General features: G+C 42.6%; 1 protein-coding gene across 3 annotated transcripts in view; it reads right to left on the bottom strand.

Annotated features, from left to right (window-relative positions):
- Positions 1 to 882: 882 nt before the first annotated feature.
- Positions 883 to 20155, bottom strand: part of SPATA7 (spermatogenesis associated 7) — a 29571-nt gene continuing 10298 nt past the window's right edge. For all 3 annotated transcript variants that reach the window (XM_008148401.3, XM_008148403.3, XM_028155851.2), the window contains 9 exons: positions 20058 to 20105; positions 17560 to 17693; positions 9643 to 10109; positions 8478 to 8544; positions 7288 to 7403; positions 6747 to 6803; positions 5484 to 5561; positions 1716 to 1773; positions 883 to 1490 (listed from right to left, as the gene is read on the bottom strand). In XM_008148401.3, coding sequence (XP_008146623.2) covers positions 921 to 1490; positions 1716 to 1773; positions 5484 to 5561; positions 6747 to 6803; positions 7288 to 7403; positions 8478 to 8544; positions 9643 to 10109; positions 17560 to 17693; positions 20058 to 20105 — 1595 coding nt within the window. In that variant the 3' untranslated portion in view covers positions 883 to 920. The remainder of the gene's footprint in view (positions 1491 to 1715; positions 1774 to 5483; positions 5562 to 6746; positions 6804 to 7287; positions 7404 to 8477; positions 8545 to 9642; positions 10110 to 17559; positions 17694 to 20057; positions 20106 to 20155) is intronic.

Here is a 20155-nt window from a genome sequence, read left to right on the forward strand (position 1 = left end):
CTTTTTATCTGCCAGTGCCTAGGCACTCAGTCAATTACATTATTGTAAGTGGTTGAAAGACATAACTAGAGAGGAGTCTCCTGAGACACAGCATTAAGGATCCCGTTCATGAGCTACAATGATAAGGGGAGGGTGTCTGACAGCAAACCTGCCCTCACAAGAAGGGATGATTTTCCAGGCAGTGACAGACTGCTCTAGCTCACTGGCAACTAGAAAGGACTTGAGGCTTTAGATATTACAGTTGCGAAAAATAAAAAATAAAAAAAGGACGATACTGTAGGCCAGGCTTAATGTTTCAGGATCCGTGCCAGATCATAAACCATTTCCCATTGCCTACAAAACCTCTTATGTCCGGATAAATTACGTTCTGAAAAACAACTTTAGAAATTGTGGCCGACAGATCCTAAGGTGACCCCAATGATTCCTACCTCCGCATCCACATCCTTCTATAGTAAGAGTAGGTGGGGGCTGTGGCTTGCTTCTTATGTCAGAGATGCTGGAAAGCCATGCTGTGAACTGCCTGTGGAGGGCAGCGCAGCAGGGAACGGTGGGCAGCTTCTGAGAGCTGAGGGCAGCCGATGGCCAATGGTCAGCAAGAAATCAAAGTTTTTCAGATCTGTTGTTGCAAGGAAAGGAATTAGGCCAACAACCTGAAAAAAGTTTGGAATCAGGTTCTTCCCGGACTCACAGCTGGGGTGCAGCCTTGTGACACCCAGAGCGCAGGACCCAGCCAAGCTGTGTTCAGATTCTTGATCCACAGAAACTCGGGTAAAGAATACATGTGTTTTGTTTTAAGCTGCTAAATTTATGGTAATTTATTATACATCATAGAAAATACAAAAAATCTTAATATATAAAAGGAAAAAAAGAGGAAAAGGAATATTGAATTACTGGCCATTTGGGACATTTATTAACGAAGATCAAACATCCGCAGGGCTGTCCTCAATGCTCAGTGCCATGATTTGCAGAGCTGGCTCCTCCAGGTCCCGATCGCTGTCACCCGTGACCTTGCAAAGCTGGACAGACGGGGACAGGGCTGAGCGGGGACGGTACAGCTCACTTGGAGTCTCAGCCTTTTCAGTGTCACTGTCACCTTCAATGATTGTCACAGAGGTCTCTTGGTCTACTGAGCTGTCAGGAACATTTGGATTTTTTTCATCCCGACTTGAAGGTCTAAGATTTGTTTCCTCGTTCACCTGTTCAATTATAACCCCTTCTGAATTCTTGAATTTATAGACTGGTAGGAAAAAATCATTTGGTGAGAATATCTCATTCTCATCCTTTGGCTCAGACAGCAACATATCCAAAGCTTGTCGGTATTCCTGACGCTCCTGTTGAATTGTGACCTCTTGTTCATTTTGTGTTGAATTCTCAGCCTTTTCAAAATCAAGTAAATCCAACAAATCAAAGTCATCTTGCTTCACCGAGCTTTCCTTGGATATACAGCCTAAATTCACCTTTAGGATATGCAGCAGGTGGCGCATTTTCCCCTTGGATTAAGAAAAAGGCAAGAATAAGGACACTAATTAAGCTAGTTAAATTGAATTGCTTTTGTCTGCAGTGCTGCTAATTTCTGCAGGACCAATACTTCTCTTTCCACCCACCCCAAATGTATACAAAGTACAAGGGAAAAAAGCACTTGCTTTTAAGGCATTCTCTGAGGGTATAGAAACACTTTAAAATTCTTTCTATAATGGAGTTCTAAGGAAACAAACCTCTTCCAAATGGTGTTTATTTTGTCTTATATGTCGCTCAAACAGTCGTTCTAAAGAACTACAAAAGAGAAATAAGAATGTTAATATCTCAATCAGGAAATCAACTGAATGTAAAGCAGCAATGCAATAACTAAACTACTAATGATTGTACACATTTTTTAGATGGCTCTTTTTCTTTCCACACTACCCTGTTCTGTCAAGTTCTCCACCCTGAAAGCTAGTTCGGTTCCCTCCATGCATTTAAGTCAAGGTAATGGATGCCAATGATTCAGAAAGACTGCATGCTACTTACATTTCTGTGAATAAAATATTTTAAATGAGGTCCAAAAATTCTTCCTCTCTCTCTTTCACCCCCCCCCCACTAAAAAGCTCTGTTTTCCTCTCATACACATACGCAAACACCATAAGCCTCCCTTCTCTTTCTCACATACACACTACCCCCATAAACCAAACCCTAAAGAAAATTCTTTTGTGAGGTATTTTAAAATGCTTTCTACAGTATACTTGAAAAAAATTCCACTGATGGTAAATCCATATAATAACCTAAAAGTTTATCATTTACTAAGCACCACTAAGTGCTAGGAACATAATAATAATTACACGACTCATTTCCTTTGTTACCATTTGTTATTACAATGAAGTTATGAGCCAACTTTATAGTCAGTAGTTATAAATAATTTAATAATTTTTTAAAAAACCCAAGAAATCTATACTCTACATTTTACAATGGCGTTTATGTTTTGGAATATTATTTCCTCCTAGGCAATTTTCTGTGCATGTGGTGTACGTAATGGGCTCTTATGCTACATAACAAAGTTTGTCTCAATGTCCCATGAATTTTACACAAGTAACCACTGTTTCCAGTGGTTCTCAACCTTTCTAATGCCGTGACCCTTTAATACAGCTCCTCATGTTGTGGTGACCTCCAACCATAAAATTATTATTTTTTTTTATTTTATTTTTTTAAAATATATTTTATTGATTTTTTACAGAGAGGGAGAGAGAGGGATAGAGAGTTAGAAACATGGATGAGAGAGAAACATCAATCAGCTGCCTCTTGCACACCCCCTACTGGGGATGTGCCCGCAACCAAGGAACATGCCCTTGACCGGAATCGAACCCGGGACCCTTGAGTCCACAGGCCGACGCTCTATCCACTGAGCCAAACCGGTTTCGGCTATACATAGGTTTTCATTGATTTCAGAGAGGAAGGGAAAGGGAGAGAGATAGAAACATTCATGATGAGACAGAACCATGGACCGGCTGCCTCCTGCAGGCCCCCCACTGGGGATTAACCCTGCAATCCAGGCATGTGCCCTAGAAGGGAATCGAACCCGGGACCCTTCTGTCCGCAGGCCCAGGCTCTATCCACTGAGCCACACTGACGAGGGCTGCTCTTCTGTCTCCTATAAGGACCCCGACCCAGGACAACCTGGTCTCAGCTCCTGAATCCGATCCCGTCTGCAAAGACCCTGTGCCCAAATGAGGTCCCCACTCTGAGGTCCTGGGTGGACATGGATATGGGGGAGACACCCTTCACCCCAGTGCCTGTGTCTGTTCCCCTTCCTTAGCCGTGGGGGCCGCGAGCAGGCTCCAATCTCCCTCCTCAGCTTCGATTTCCAGGGGCGAGGCCGCGTGCCCTGGAGACAACCCCCTCCCAACCCCGCCCGGTGCGCCCAGATCCTGCCTCCAAAGGCCCATCTTCGCTCTCTGTTTGCAGGCTCCAGGGCGGACCTTCTGTCCAAAGATCCCCCCAACCCGGCACCGCCCGTCCCCTTTGCCTGTCCGTCCCTCGGTTCCGTCCGTGGGCCAGCGCTGGTGCGCTGGTGCGGGGATGCTGGGAGTCGGAACCGGTTTCAGAGACAGTCTGGGGTGCCTTCCCCCTAGCTTCGGGCAGGGGTTTTTTTCCATAAAATTATTTTCGTTGCCACTTCATAACTGTAATTTTGCTACTGTTAATGAATCGTAATGTAAATATCTGTGTTTTCCGATGGTCTTAGGCTCTACAGCAGCGGTTCTCAACCCGTGGGTCGCCTAAGACCATCGGAAAACACAGATATTTACATTACGATTCATAAAAGTAGCAAAATTACAGTTATGAAGTAGCAACGAAAGTAATTTTATGGTTGGGGGGGTCACCACAACATGAGGAACAGTATTTTTTTTTTTTTTAATATTTAAACACGTGCTGTTTTATTTATTTATTTATTTTTAATTTTTATTATTTTTTAAAATTTCTTGATTAAGGTGTCACATATTTGTCCTCATCCCCCCATTCCCATCCCACACCCCTCCCCACGGATGCCCCAACCCCCTGCTGAACTTAGCCATTGGATAGGCTCGTATGCATGCACACAAGTCCTTTGGTTGATCTCTCCCCCCTCCCACCACTCTCCCCTATCCTCCCTCTGAGGCCCGATAGTCCGATCGATGCCTCCTTGTTTCTGGTTCTGTTCTTGTTCATCAGTCTATGTTGTTCATCATTTCCCCTAGATGAGCGAGATCATGTGTCACTAGAGATATACTTATAAGAACTGAATGTGAGACGAGCAATAATAGTTATGCTGACAGGCAAATGAATCAGTCTGTAGTGAGTTTCTTTCTGGACCAACAGTTCTTTAGAGACCCAATTTCAATGTCCACCAGTTCCTTATGTGTACATGTCAGCACTGACCCCTTAGCTCTGGATGGTGGACAAATGGTGGTAACAGAAGTCCGACACCCTCTGGTTTGGTTTCGGCCGGACCCAGGGGCACGGCTTCACCCGGACTCAGGGGCACGTGGCCTCACCCAGACCCAGGGGGCGCGTGACCTCACCCGGGCCCGGGACCCAGCCTCACCCGGATCCAGGGGCACACGGCCTCACCTGAACCCGGGATCCGGCTTCACCCGGACCCAGGGGCGCGTGGCCTCCCCCGGACCCAGGGGTGTGTGGCCTCTCCCAGACCCAGGGGCGCATGGCCTCACCCGGACCTAGGTGCGCGCGGCCTCACACGAACCCGGGACCCAGCCTCACCCAGATCCAGGGGCACATGGCCTCACCTGGACCCGGGATCCAGCTTCACCCAGACCCAGGGGCGCATGGCCTCACCCGGACCCAGGGGCGCGTGGCCTCACCCGGGCCCGGGACCCAGCCTCACCCGGATCCAGGGGCACACGGCCTCACCCGGACCCGGGATCCGGCTTCACCCGGAGCCAGAGGAGCGTGGCCTCACCCGGACCCAGGGGCGTGTGGCCTCACCCGGATGAGGAACAGTATTAAAGGGTCGTGGCATTAAAAAGGTTGAGAACCACTGGCTGATTCAGGACCACACAGTTTTATTCAACATGTAAGAACTAATCTGCAAATTTGCCATTTCATTTATAGTATGCAAACCTAGCTTTTAATTATTTCTCACTTTATTAGTAGCAGATGTAACCAAAATATTTACTTTTGATTCTCATCATAATTTCAAGTAGCAAAATTGGATTATGGATCTTTGCTAATAAATAGCAAAAATTTTATTTTATAGCCAAGAAACATAATGGTTTTTAAAGGAATAAGATCTCTATTTTTTTCTATAACTCCTCCGAACTGTGAGTCCACCTATAGCGTGAATTAAATCATTCTTTACAATTTGCTATCAGCTATAAGAATATGGTCCCCTAAGAAAGCAATATAATTTTTCATTTCCTAATAGGTGAAAATAACTTAAAAAACTAATACCAAATGAAGAGTATTTAAAGTACTCAACTACCATGTATTACTAAAAAAAGAAAAAATCTAACCTGTTTGAAAATAAACCAAGTTTCAAAATTTCATCTGTTACATCTTCAATGAAACTCAGATACAACAGTTCTTCTTCACTGCGAAGGCAAAGCAATATAAAGCATAAAAATTATTCATTACTCACTCTAAAACTATAGGAAATATAAATACTTAATTAAAAATCTCTACTACTTATTAGAAATATACTTCTGGCTCATATTATTAAAGAGGAATATTATAAAACAAACATGTCAACTTTCTGAAATTATGCAAGGATAAATACTGGAGAAAATATTCCCTGATAAGAGTAAAATTTCATAGATGTCTGAGACATACATCCAGCAATAAACAACAAGCAGGGAGCCCTAGCTGGTTTGGCTCAGTGGTTGAGTGTTGGCCCCAGGACTGAAGAGTTGTGGGAGGCAATCAATCGATGTCTCTCTCTCACATCGATGTTTCTGTCTCCTCACCTCCCTTCCACTCTCTAAAAATCAATGGAAAAAATATCCTCAAGGTGAGGATTACCAAAAAACAAAACAAAAAAGAAAGAAAGAGAGAGAGAGAGAGAGAGAAGAGAGAGAAGAGAAGAGAGAGAGAGAGAGAGAGAGGAGAGAGAGAGAGAGAGAAGAGAGAAGAGAAGAGAAGAGAAGAGAAGAGAAGAGAAGAGAAGAGAAGAGAAGAGAAGAGAAGAGAAGAGAAGAGAGAGAAAGCAGGGATTAAACAGAACAAGGCAGAGGCCAACCAATGGTCAAGGGTGAGGGCAACCAAATGTCACCCTTGGTGGCACGTGTTCCTGATGGGGTTTTCCATGTCCTTGGGCTCCAGACCCTGTCCAGCAGCAGAGGCTGAGCTCTGCAGGCACTGGCAGGAAGAGAAAGAGCACAGTCATCCCGAGACGCAGGGACTTCATCTCCTGCTCCTCGGAGAGCATTGTGTTTTGAGGCTGGAAACCTCCAGGAAAGTTGACCTGAGCTTCTAAAGTCTGAATTTTTCAGAAACTATTATTTTTACTTACAAAAATATATAAGAATTATGGTTACTAATTATAAAAAATAGGTACTATTAACTTAGGGACAAATTTCCACTAGAAATAAAGATGAAGTAATTGATAATTATTTCAGAAAATTTTGGTCATTTTCTTAAAGAGACGTGTTAGACAGTTGAACCCCAAAGCTTTCTGTGAGACAAATTAGTGTTCAATCCTAACTTACTGAATAATGGTTTGTATGATTCTTAATTCTTGATTTCCACTAAGCAAAATGAAAAGATGAGAAAGATCTTACTCTGAGTAGATTTTTCTCCTTGAAGGAGGAGGCTGCACGGAATACTGACATAATGCCCTGAAAAGAGAAAATTAAAATATTTGAACAATGGTTGGCGCCTTGGCCGGGTGGTTCACTTGGTCAGAGCGTCATCCTGTACACCAAAAGGTTTTGGGTTTGATTCTCGGTCAGGGCACATATCTAGGTTGTGGGTTGGGTCCCTGGTCAGGGCTCATATAGGAGGCAACCAACCAATGTTTTGTTTTCTCTCTCTCTAAAAATCAATAAAAAACATGTCCTTGGGTGAGGATTAAAAAAACACTGGTGGGCATATAGTAAGTGTTCAATAATACCATATATTAATAATAATAGTTGCATATCCATGATCTAATCCAATCTTCAGAAAAACCCTGTCAGGTATATTCGGTAGGTATTATTTTTCTCACTAGTGAGTTCACCACGGGGCAGAAAGGCCAAGTAAATAGCCAAGACAGATTTTTTTTAACCCATTCTTCTAATTACAGGGGGAGAGAGTTGGACCGATTTCCCCTGAAGCTGTTACCTGGCTGGGGAGCACTGCAGAACGCCATCCTTAACCTCGTCCCACAATAAGCCCTTCTCTTGGGAAGGTGAAGGAGTTATGTTTTCTTTGGTTCCATAGGTCATACAACCAGATGCCTGGGGATGCAATGACAAGAATATATCCTTATTTCGCTTGAAAAATACAATGTAAAAGCACAAATAAAGCAAACAGCACATTTCAAAAACAGCTGAGGTAAGAGAGTAGAGATATCCAGTAGAAGAGCAACAGATATATTATGACAAAGGATGTTTTAGAATACATTTTCCATTCAATCAGGACATTTTCCTTAAATTTATTTCAAGTAAGATAAAACAGCCCCGCTGGTGTTGCTCAGTGGTTGAGCATCGACCTATGAACCAGGATGTGACAGTATGATTCCTGGTTAGGTCACATGCCCGGGTTGAGGGCTCAATCCCCAGTGTGGGGTGTGCAGGAGGCAGGCAATGGATGATTCTTTCTCTTCACTGATGTTTCTATCTCTCTCTCCCTCTCCCTTCCTCTCTGAAATCAATAAGAAACATATATATAATATACATATATATAAAATAAAGTAAGATAAAACAACTTATTTCTTATATTTTAATGAGGGACATTTTAAATGATGTTAAGAAATCACCACAAATAAACATATGGAGAAAATGATACAAATATGAAGGTTTGGTAAACTTGAGAAAAAATACCTTACTTAGAAATTCAAGAAACCAATGCCAACTTATCAAACACATAGAAGAAGTAGTGGCCATGGCTGTATGAACAATAATATTAACAAACTACTGGCAGCTCACTTTTATAGAATCCTTGCTTTGGGCCACGTACTCTGCCAGCCATTTACTTGCATCTTAAAATTTCATCTTTACACTGCAAATTTATGTACAGTACTTTCCATCTTTGAAAACCACATTTAAGGCATTTTATTCATCCACTCTTCTATCCAGCCAGCCAGCCAGCCAACCATCTAGAAGATATGCTAATAACACAATTTCCAAAATTGGCAGGTTCCATCTGACCATTCCCAGAGAATGAAGAGGCAAACCTTCTGTACACTGGCTAGATCGTGTGCAAGAAGTACCACCAAGAGATCACTCTTCATGTCCAAATAGCTACACACGGTCTGTTAGGTTAGAGAGCTGTAACTCCAATGGGAAGCACAGGGGTCTCATTTCTGTTACCTGCTTTATGGTCACTTCTGACTCTGTGAAGTCCTTAGTCTCAACTGTCTCAAAATCAGACTCAAAGCTGTAATATTTAAAAAATACACGGTTAAGCTTTCAAAATACAAAGACTGTGAGATAATGAGCTTTATAGTCTAGAAAAAATAAACTCAAACATGGGAGAGAAAATCCATCTGTTCTTATAAAATGTATTATTTCTAGTTATTTAATCAGGAAATAGATGTGGTTTGGATTACTTGTACTTCTTTTCCTTTTTCTGAATAGCAGCAACATTCCAGTTGGCCAGAGTGGGACTAGGGAAATGAGAACTTTTATGTTCAAAAGCTGTCATAAATATAATCATACTTTCCTCATTTCTTCCTCACTTGACAAATTCTGTCATATATTCAATTCCTTAATTATTTGATGAAATGGATGCAGACACATCTGATATTACTGTACTTCTTGTATTTTATCCAGAGGAAAGAATATTAGTCACAAATTGCTTTTTACTTTCTAAAATAACTAAAACCTAGTACCTGATAAATATTTGTTTATATAACCTAGGATAAACAATAAAAAATCAGCTTACACTTAATACTTTACAAGATCTGTTTGTTTCTCCAAGCACTTGGCAAACTTTCACTGAATATTCATTATGTGCCAGGCACTATTGTATATGAAGACATTATTGAGGCAAAGTATACTGAACTTCCAGAAATGATTCCAATTGTCTAACTTACACCGGGGGCATTGCTGCTACACAGACTGGGGCTGAATATTTTCAGGAAAGCGAGCACAGGAGTAGGTGTTTTTCCCCCTTCTTTGACCCACTGTTTTGTCATTTTTATCATAAAGCAACAGACGTATTTGCACAAATGCTGTTTGATGAGATATTTTAAAAACTCTGAAAGTATAACATTTTAAAACACAAAAGTTCTAGTATCATGTCAAAAACAAAAAAATTGAAATATGTAAAATTCATGTATATAAAGTTTGACAAATGTAACAGCTACTGGTTTTTCAACAATTACTCTGATAGCTCTAAGTGATACATGTAAAAGGAAAAGTCACAATAATGACATTCCATTCAGAAGGCACATAAACTACATGATATAAAAGAAGAAATATTAGTTTCCACAACATCCCAAAGTTTTTACTAGTGGCTGCTGATGTGCCATACCTGCTTAATTCAGTCTGGGTTTCAGCTTCTACCCGCTGATCTGTAAAATCCTTTTTTCTTTTGGCAGGTGTATAATACCGATACTGTGACAGGAAAGATTTTGCTTCTGTTTTCAAAGTTCGTGGAGTGAATGGCAAATGTCCATTAGAAAAGAGTTTAGAATGTTTATCCAAAAGGTCCCCACTGGATGTTTTTTTAACGACTAACTGAGACCTGTGGGAATTTGTGCTCTTGGGCCTTCGGCTGTAGGAGGTTGCAGAGTGTGCTTTCCTGGGCCTGGAGGTGGTGCACTCTATGCTGGACAGGAAGGAAGCGAAGTTCTTCTCAGTACCATCCGTGAGGCTGTCACTGGATTTGGGTAGACTGAGGTGCAGTCTCTCTGAAGAAGTCCCTGGTGACCTTGCAAAGGACGAATATTCATTCACTTCAACTAACATGTTGTCTTCATTTCGTGGTTCTTCTGCAGGCTAAGAACATTGGGTTTGGTAGTTATTAATTACACTAGAGGCCAGATGCACAAAATTCATGCAAGGGGTTCAGCCCTCGCAGCTGCAGCAGCTTGCCTTGGCCCTCGCAGCCCCAGTTTTGTCTGGAAGGTCATTTAGCTGTCTGGTCTATTTAGCATATTATGCTTTTATTATTATAGATTTGCAAATTCATAAACATCATAAATGGCTGCCTCAGGGGCTTATAAAATTAACTTATATGTCCCTAAAGATGTTAGCACTGTATATGAAGTTCTATTCTTTTTTTAACGATTAACATGAAAATATAATTCTACATATGTTAATAGCAATCATTTTTCTTTCTGAAGCTAAAAAATGATTAATAACATATGCCCATATTTTCGATCTTGACTTGTGTACTGAGATCTCAGTTTTATCTGTAAGTTCCCAAATCAATTGTGAGCCCCAACCCCCTTGTCAACCAGTTGTTGGCACCCTTCCCTTCCCTCTGGTCACTAAGGCAATTTCCAGTGCCAGCAGTTGCTCTGCAACTTTAAGGCTTTGAAGAATGAAAATCTTTTCCTCACAATGTATGGAGCCCTGATTTAAGTGACTGATATTTTAAATGTCATTAAGAACTACTTATTCTATCTGGCTGGTGTGGCTCAGTGGTTGAGCGTCGACCTATGAACTAGGAGGTCACAGTTTGATTCCCTGTCAGGGCATATGCCTGGGTTGCAAGTTCTATCCCCAGTGTGGGGCATGCAGGAGGCAACTGATCAATGAGTCTCTCTCATTATTGATGTTTCTATCTCTCTCTCCCTCTCCCTTCCTCTCTTGAAATCAATAAAAATATATTTTAAAAAAGAACTACTTATTCCATAAAAAGTTCACATGTTTTCTCAACTTTTCCTCATGAGTGGGGAAAGCTTTGAAAGGGAAGGTATTGCCCTATCCAGTTTGGCTTGGTGGATAGAGCATCAGCCTGCGGACTGAAGGGTCCCAGGTCCGATTCTGGTCAAGGGCACATGCCCGGGTTCCGGGCTCGATCCCCAGTGGGAGTTGTGCAAGAGGCAGCTAATCAATGATTCTCTCTCATCATTGATGTTTCTATCTATCTCTCCCTCTTCCTTCCTCTCTGAAATCAATATATATATAAATATATATATATATATAAAAGGGAAGGTATTTTTGACTGCTCCATTTTACTTTTGGTTTATCCTTGGAAGAACCATTTCTATGGGATATCTATAAAGTCTAAAAACACATAATATTTATTCTTTTACAGACTAGATGCCGCTAAAGCTCCGTCTATGATTCTAGACGTCATGGACACCTGTGTATCCTTTACAGAACCTGAGTTAGGGATGGGGCTGAGGTGAAAATGGTTAGGATTTAGCCAGCTATGTGTGTCCTATAAGCTCCTGGGGTGAAAAACAAGAGGAGTATGGGAAAAGCCAGTGCTTCCTTTGTGCAAAGTACTGTTCTTACCAGTGAGTAGAATAAGAGAGGAATAATAAGAACTTCTATCACTGCTGCTAATAAGTATAGAGTGTTTACTATGTGTAAGGTACTGTTCTAACTGATTTACATGTACAACTCAATCGTCAAAACAACTTCTGAGTCGTGATACAGTTATTAACTCTATTTTATAGGAGAAGAAACTCAGGCAAGGGTCTCATAGATCTGAACCCAGGCTAGGCCTATGTGCTTCACCATTATATCATATTATCTATTTTAAAGACTCATTTACCCAGCCGGTGTGGCTGTTCGTTGAGCATTGGTCTATGCACTAAGAGGTCTTGGTTTGATTCCCGGTTGGGGCATGTACCCGGGTTGCAGGCTCAGTCCCTAGTAGGGGTGTGCAGGAGGCAGCCAATTGATATTCTGCTCTCATATTGATGTTTCTCTCTCTCTCTCTCTCTCTCTCTCTCTCTCTCAAAATCACTAAAAATATTTTTAAAAAAATACCCATATGGAAGCATAAATGAAATATTTTATGGAGGCAAATGTATAGGGTTACAGTGGCTAATAGAAAAATGAATAGAAAATATCTTACATTTACAGATTAAATTATATATTTTATTTTCAACAAAACCCATTCTTATCTCAAAATACAATAAAAAAAAAAACCAATCCTTACCCGAGAATTCTCCCTCCCACCCCCATTGATTTTTAGAGAAAGTAGAAAGGAGGGAGGAGGAGAAAGAGAGAGAGAAACATAGATGTGAGAGAGACACATCAGTTGGTTGCCTCCTACATGTGTCCCGAACAGGGCCAGAGATCAAGCCTGCAACCGAGGTACATGCTCTTGACTGTAATTGAACATGTGACCATTCAGTCTGTGGGCTGATGCCCTAACCACTGAGAAAAACTGGCCAGGGCTCAAAATACAATTATTAATTTATTAGAGGCTGGTGCACGGAATTTGTTTACGGGAGCGGGGGTCCCTCAGCCCCGCCTGCACCCTCTCCACAGGGATCGGGCCTAAACTGGCAGTCGGACATCCCTCTCTCAATCTGGGACTGCTGGTTCCTAACCACTCGCCTATCTGCCTGCCTGATTGCCCCTAACCTCTCTGCCTGCCTGCATGATCACCCCTAACTGCCTCTGCCTGCCCGCCTGATGGCCCCTAACCCTTCTGCCTGCCTGTCTAATTACCCCTACTTTGCCCCCCCCTGCCGGCCAGATCGCTCCTAACTGTCTCTGCCTTGGCCCCAAGCCTAAGCTGCAGTCTGGCCTCCCTCTGCGGGAGGTGACCTGGCAGATCAGGGGAAGGCGCTGCTGCCGGAAACAAATCAGTTTCACTAAAAGAGAGATGTTGACAGGAAGCCAGGAAGGCTGGTCAACAACCTTAATTGCTCTAACCACTCACCCTTTAGTTGTTTACATTGTTAGCTGAAGCAGCCTCCACCTTTGTTTGTCCCAAGTAAGTTTCTGTTTATCTTGCCTAAGATGTTTTTCCCCAAAGCCTCAATAAAAGGGATGGCAGGGCCAGAGCAGTCAGTAGTTCTCCCACTAGAGGTGGACTACCGCCTGGCCCCCCATTTCGCCAAATTGAATTTCTTCAAGTCTCCATTCATTTGTGTGCGGCCCTTCTCCAGAACTCGAACTCTGAACTGGAACCCTGGACCATGAGGGATGTGAAAGGGATTCCGACACGCTGCCCCCATTACCCCGCTGCTGCTGCCACTGCCAGCCTGAGCCTGGGCCCTTCGCAGCCATGTCTTGGCCCTCACAGCCACTGTGGCTTTGTCCGGAAGGACGTTGGAAGGTCATCTGGAAGACGTCCACCCTAATTAGCATATTACCCTCTTATTAGTGTAATCAAAATGCTGGATAATGGAAAAATAATTTAAAATTGTCAGTTAAAAAGTCCAATCACTAAAAATGAAAATGCACATGTGAATCAAATATTGATGAACAGATTCCCAGATGGCAAATTATAGCACAGCGTCTGGCAGACTTATTCTGAAGGAAGCAACTCTATTCCTGGCCCTTTTATCTATGCAACAGCCCTGGGGACTCTTAAGCATTATAGCTTCCCTGGTGACTCCCAAATTTATTTTCAGTCTGAGAGAAATGCGTATATCAACTCTCTGACTATATGAGAAGTCCCAAAGGCACCTCAAATGAAGCATGTCCAAACCAGCAAACTCAAACCCTACGTTATCCCCTTCTCCAAAGAAAACGTGCACTTTGTCTTGTTATCATTCCTTCACCATCTTCCCAGCTGCCCACACCAGAAGCCTGGGAACCTCCTTAATTTTGGCCTCTTGCTCTTCACATCATTGAATCAGGCACCAAGTCCTGGGGAATTCTCCTTTGTAAGTATTTTCTAAATATTTTCCTTGTGTTCCCTTCTGCTGTCTTAGATCAGGTCTTAATCATTTCTTCCCCAGATTATCGCAACTGTCTCATAACTAGTCTGTCTTTCCCTCCTGCCAGTGTAGTTTTTGTAAAGTATGATGACATAACATCCCAACTAAAAACTGATCTATGGTTCCCATACCCATCAAAGAAAAGCAATTGGATTCATTATTGTGGCACAAATGTCCTTAGTTGTTCCCGTTTACTGATATATACAACTAGAGGCCCAGTGCATGATTAAATCATGCATGTGTAGGGTCCCCTAGGCCTAACCTGCCATCCAGGCCATATCCACTGCCCCGCAAAGCCTAGCACGCTCCGCGGACACTGCTAGCAGCCTGCTCCCTGCTTTTGATGGCAGGGGGTCTGCTGGTGCTGGAGCAGACACACAGCTCCCCGCTTTTGATCGCGGGGGAGCTGTCTGTCCGCTGGTGCCAGAGCGGATAGACAGCCAGCTCCCCCGCTTTCGCTCCCCGCTTTTGATGGTCTGCAGCAGGACGTGGGCTCGCTGCCCCAGAGGCCCCTCTGTGCCGCAGCACAGCCATGGCGCAGACGCTGCGACGCGAGCTCAGCGTCCCGCCGGCCCAATCGGCCACCCCGGCCACCCCGAGTCCTGCCCCCTGCGCCTCCTGCTGGCCCAATCGTGGGCGTAGCAGAGTGATGGTAATTTACATATTACCCTTTTATTATGTAGGGTGGGAAGCGCTGGAGTCAGATATGACATATGTTATCTAGTAAGCAGAGCAGTGAAACTGGCTTTTATTAACAGGCAATAGTTTTTATCACTTCAAGGGAGTTGGGGGACAAAACACAAAGCTCAGGAACTGATCTGGATGATCTAGGAGACCATGCTCATAACTCTGGGATCCTCTAGATGGCCACACCTCAACTAGGTGACTTGCAAAGAAATTTGCCCATCTTGAACACTGGAACAGAGTGAAAAGGGCACACTAGCCTTCGAGACTCTGTAATCATATGCTGCCCCCATACAAACTTGCAGCCTAAATGTGTATTGCCCAGATGGTCCACAAAAACCTTAAGTCAAGACAAATAACTCGTTTTTTTCCCAATACATAAACTGTAGGGGAATCCTATCTAATAAAAGAGTAATATGCAAATTAACCACTCCGTACACCCACAAGCCATGCCCACCAGCCAATCAGGAGCAAATATGCAAATAACCAAGATGGCTGCAGCCACAAAGAGAGCAGGAAAGAGGCTTGGGTTTCCCCGGCAATGGAGGAAGCCAAGCTTTCTGCATACCCTGGCCGGCCCAGGCCTTCACTTAAGGCTACAAAGTTTCAATTATAGAAGTTAAATAAATCACAACAGAAATGGCGGCTGCCACGGAGCTGGAGAGAGCAGGAGCCCAGGGTTGCCCCCGGCAATAGAGGAAGCCAAGCTTCTGCAGCCCTGGCCAGCCCAGGCCTTCACTCCAGGCTACAAAGTTTCAATTATAGAAGGTAAATAAATTCGAACAGAAATGGCTGCCTCCATGGAGCGAGCAGAAGGCTCGGCTCCGCTCCAGGCTACAAAGTTTCAATTGTAGAAGATAAATAAATTCCAGATACCAGGGCCTCCACTTGGGTTGCTGGGGGGCGTGGCTGGCCTGCAAACCACCACAGGCCCCTGGCCCAGGCCGCCCCACGCCCCAAGGGAACCCCCACCCTGATCCGGGACATCCTTCAGGGCAAACCAGCTGGCCCCCACCCATGCACCAGGCCTCTATCCTATCTAATAAAAGAGTAATATGCAGATTAACCATCACTCCAACACACAAGATGGCTGCCCCCATGTGGTCAAAGATCCTGCCCCCATGTGGACACAAGATGGCCACCACAAGATGGCCAGCAGGGGAGGGCAGTTGGGAGGGACCAGGCCTGCAAGGGAGGGTAGTTGTGGGTGATCAGGCCAGTAGGGGAGGGCAGTTGGGAGGGACCAGGCCTGCAAGGGAGGGCAGATGGGGGTGATCAAGCCTGCAGGGGAGGGCAGTTAGGGGTGACCAAGCTGGCAGAGGAGGGAAGTTGGGGGCAAACAAGCTGGCAGGGGAGCAGTTAGATATCAATCAGGCTGGCAGGAGAGTGGTTAGGGGGTGATCAGGCTGGCAGGCAGAAGCAGTTAGGGGCAATCAGGAAGGTAGGCAGGTGAGTGGTTGGGAGCCAGCAGTCCTGGATTGTGAGAGGGATGTCTGACTGCCCGTTTAGGCCCGATCCTGGGGCAGTCGGACATCCCTAGAGGGGTCCCAGATTGGAGAGGGTGCAGGCTGGGCTGAGGGACCCGCCCCCCCGTGCACGAATTTCGTGCACCGGGCCTCTAGTCTATATATAAAAGCCTAAGCCAGCCGAGACCGGTTTGGCTCGGTGGATAGAGCGTCGGTCTGCGGACTGGAGGGTCCCAGGTTCGATTCCGGTCAAGGGCATGTACATTGGTTGTGGGCACATCTCCCGGTGGGGGGTGTGCAGGAGGCGGCTGGTCGATGTCTCTCTCTCATCGATGTTTCTAGCTCTCTACCCCTCTCCCTTCCTCTCTGTGAAAAATTAATAAAATATATTTTAAAAAAAATAAATAAAAAAATAAAATAAAATAAAAGCCTAAGCCAGTGATGGGCAACCTTTTGAGCTTGGTGTGTCAAACTTCGCCAAAAAACTGAGCATAACTCAGGTAGTGTGTCACTTTGAGGAAAAAACATTATTTCGCAAATGTTTCATCCTCAGGAGCAGCAAATGTTTTATCCTCGGCATGCGGCTGCCTTAGCGGCCGCGTGTCATCAAAAATGGCTACGCGTGTCAGTGCTGACACGCGTGTCATAGGTTCGCCATCACTGGCCTAAGCGATCGTCCGACCAGTACCTATGATGCACACTGACCACCAGGGGGCAGACACTCAATGCAGGAGCTGCCGAGCTGCAGTGACTTAGCAGCTGCGGTTCTCGGGTGACGCACCCAGAACCAGAGAGGAGGGAGCCCGATTCTGGGATGTGTCACTTGAGAACTGTCCTCTTGCTAATCTGCGACCCCTTGGAAGATGTCGGAGAGCCGGTTTCAGCCCGATCCCCGCAGACCAGGCCGAGGGAACCAACTAGTACACGAATCTGTGCACCAGACCTCTAGTATATATATATCTATATATCTGTATCTATATCTATATCTATATCTAGGTGTACATACACACACACACACACACACACACACACACACACACACATATATATATATGAAGTTGTCCATGTCATATAAATTTTCAAATTTTGGGCATAGACTTATTCATAATATTATCTTACTCTCTTTTGAATATGTGTTATTTCCCCATTTTATTTCTTCCTTCAATCTTAAGTATTTTCATCAGAGATTTGTCAGTTTTATTAATCTTTTTACTTAGTTAATCATTTCTATTGTATTTTAGTAGGACTTTGTTAAAGTCCACAAATAGTTGTGACAGAGACTGTGTGGCCTGAAAAGCCTAAAATATTTACTATTTGGTTCTTTACAGGAAAAGTTTGTTTCTGACCCATAGGAAACATGTTACCAAAAAGTCAGGTTGTACCACTGATGAAATAGCTTAGAAATATCTACTTGTAAAAGGTGAAAAAATGCCATCTTACCTTTTGTAGAGTGTTAAGTAATGACTTTGAATTATTTTTAGGATTGGCCTGCACTGTAGTTTTGGTTACTTTCAACTCCCTTTCACATTGTGCTAATTCCTTTTTGAGTTTCTCTCTTCGTTGTTGATCTGCATCTGATGGGGAAAACAAATCTTTTGACATACAGAAAATAGAAAACTTAATTTTTTGGTCTTGGAAGACTAATAAAGCATACATTTTTTTTCCTTGCTAAATGTTTACATAACTGATCTGTAAAGAAAAATCTCTATATTTTTCCATATAAAGAAAAGTTAAGATAGTAAATATTGAATTTAGAGAAACTTTAAATGGATTATTTAAAGAGCACAAACAGCTTGGCCGGCATATCTCAGTGGTTAAGCATCAACCTATGAACCAGGAAGTCATGGTTTGACTCCCAGTCAGGGCACATGTACAGGTTGTGGGCTCGATACCCAGTAGGGGGTGTGCAGGAGGCAGCCAATCAATGATTCTTTCTCATCATTGATGTTTCTATCTCTCTATACCTCTCCCTTCCTCTCTGAAATAAACTAAAAAATATAAAAAGAAAAAAAGTTAAAGAGCACAAACAAGTTGTAACAAATTGGCCAAACCCAAGAGGTCAAGAAAGCAATTCCTTGCAGGTATTCATAGAGATGTGAAGGTCAGAAATGCTCTACTGTGTTATTCGTGACTCTGTAATCATCAACTGCAGAGTCTGAATGAGTCCATTAGGCTCTCCCCCAAATAAAATATTGTCAATACCATAAATGCTATGCTAAAACTTTTTAAGTTTTATATGACTTTAAAATTACATTAAATTTTAAAACATTTTCATCAGGATATCTGAATTCTATTTCTCTTAATTGCTATTCATTTGAAAAAAAACAAGAAAAATGGTTTCACACTTTAGTGTGCCATAAGTCAGGTACTAAGTCATTATTAAAGACTTGTCATTGTACAGACTGAAAATGGCAAAATCAAGCTAGTCAAATTTCAGAGTTGAATAGAAGTAGAATAACTTGTATTTTCATATAACATTAAAAATTTAACATACTTCATAGGAATCTATCTCACTTTAATGGACAAGAAAATTTTAAGTTTTAAATCACCCTAATTTGAATTAGAATTTATAAAAAGTTTTACTTGCTAAAATAACAAACTAAGGTAATTTATATGTATATTTTAAGTTTCCATTATAATTACGAAAAATTAGTAAATGCTAAAGTAAACATATTTGCCCTGGTCAGGTGGGCAGTTGGTTGGAACGTCATTCTGTGCACCAGAAGGTTTTGGGTTTGATTCACAGTCAGGGTGCATGTCCAGTTTGGGGGCTCGGTCCCCAGTGGGGGGCCTGCAACAGGCAGCAGATGGATGTTTTGCTCTCACATCCACGTTTCTCTCTCTCTCCCTTCCTTTCTCTCTAAAAAAATCAATTTTAAAAATCTTAAAAAAAATACAAACCCAAGAATTTTCATAGTTAAAAAAAAAGAGATGGCTCAAAATGTCTATAAAACCTGCTTCTAAGTTATACTGACTATAATGAACATCAACTCTATAACACAAGAAGTAATAATGACTATTAGTTATACTTTAGTTTGGTGATTGCAATCTTCACACTTCTACTCACCACAATTTTCTTTATTTACATGGCAACAGAGAAAAACTCCTGCCTCAACTGAGGGCAGAAAATGCTGGGGGATAAATAAGCACTAGCTAAGTCTGAATTCTAAAAACAAAAAAGAGGAGCAATTTTTAAAATATACTCTATACTGTCAACTCCCAAAGCCTTACCTCCATCCTGAACCCCAGAAAAAGAACAAGTGTTGGAAGGATGTGAGAAACTGCAACCCTTGCACACTGTTGGTGGGAATGTAAAATGATAGCACTGCTATAGACAACGGTATGGTGGTTTCTCAAAAACTTAAAAAGAGAATTACTATATGACCCAGCAATTCCACTTCTGGGTATACACCCAAAAGAAATGAAAGCAGGGTCCTAAAGAGATATTTGTACATTCACATCCATAAAAGATTATTTATGACAGACAAAAGGTGGAAACAATCCAAGTGTCTTGAATGTGTAAAGAAAATATGGTATTATGCATACACTGGAATATTATTCAATCTTAAAAATGAAGGAAATTCTGACATAATTAACAACATGGATGAACCTTGAGGGCATTTTGCTAAGTGAAATAAGCCAGTCACAAAAGGAAAAACACTGGATGATTCCACCTACACAAGATACTTAAGAGTAGGCAAGTTCATAAGACAGAAAACAGAGTGGTGGTTGTGGGGAGAGTTATTGTTTAATAGGTATGGAGCTTCAGTTTTGCAGATAAAAGGAGTACGGAAAATTGACAGTGGCGATGGTTGTACCACAATATGACTGTACTTAATGCCATTGAACTATAGACTTAAAAATGGTAAAGATAGTAAGTTACGTTATTTGTAGTTTACCATACATTTTTTAAAGGCAATTTATCAAAAATTACTTACATTTGATGCAGGCACCTATGCTGAGTGGAGCTGAGCAGTCTACCACAGCTGAAAGAAGGAAATCAGTTATTTAATAATATTCTTAATATTTACAAATG

Source organism: Eptesicus fuscus, chromosome 5, assembly GCF_027574615.1.
Source record: "Eptesicus fuscus isolate TK198812 chromosome 5, DD_ASM_mEF_20220401, whole genome shotgun sequence".
In the NCBI taxonomy this organism is placed as follows: Eukaryota; Metazoa; Chordata; class Mammalia; order Chiroptera; family Vespertilionidae; genus Eptesicus; species Eptesicus fuscus.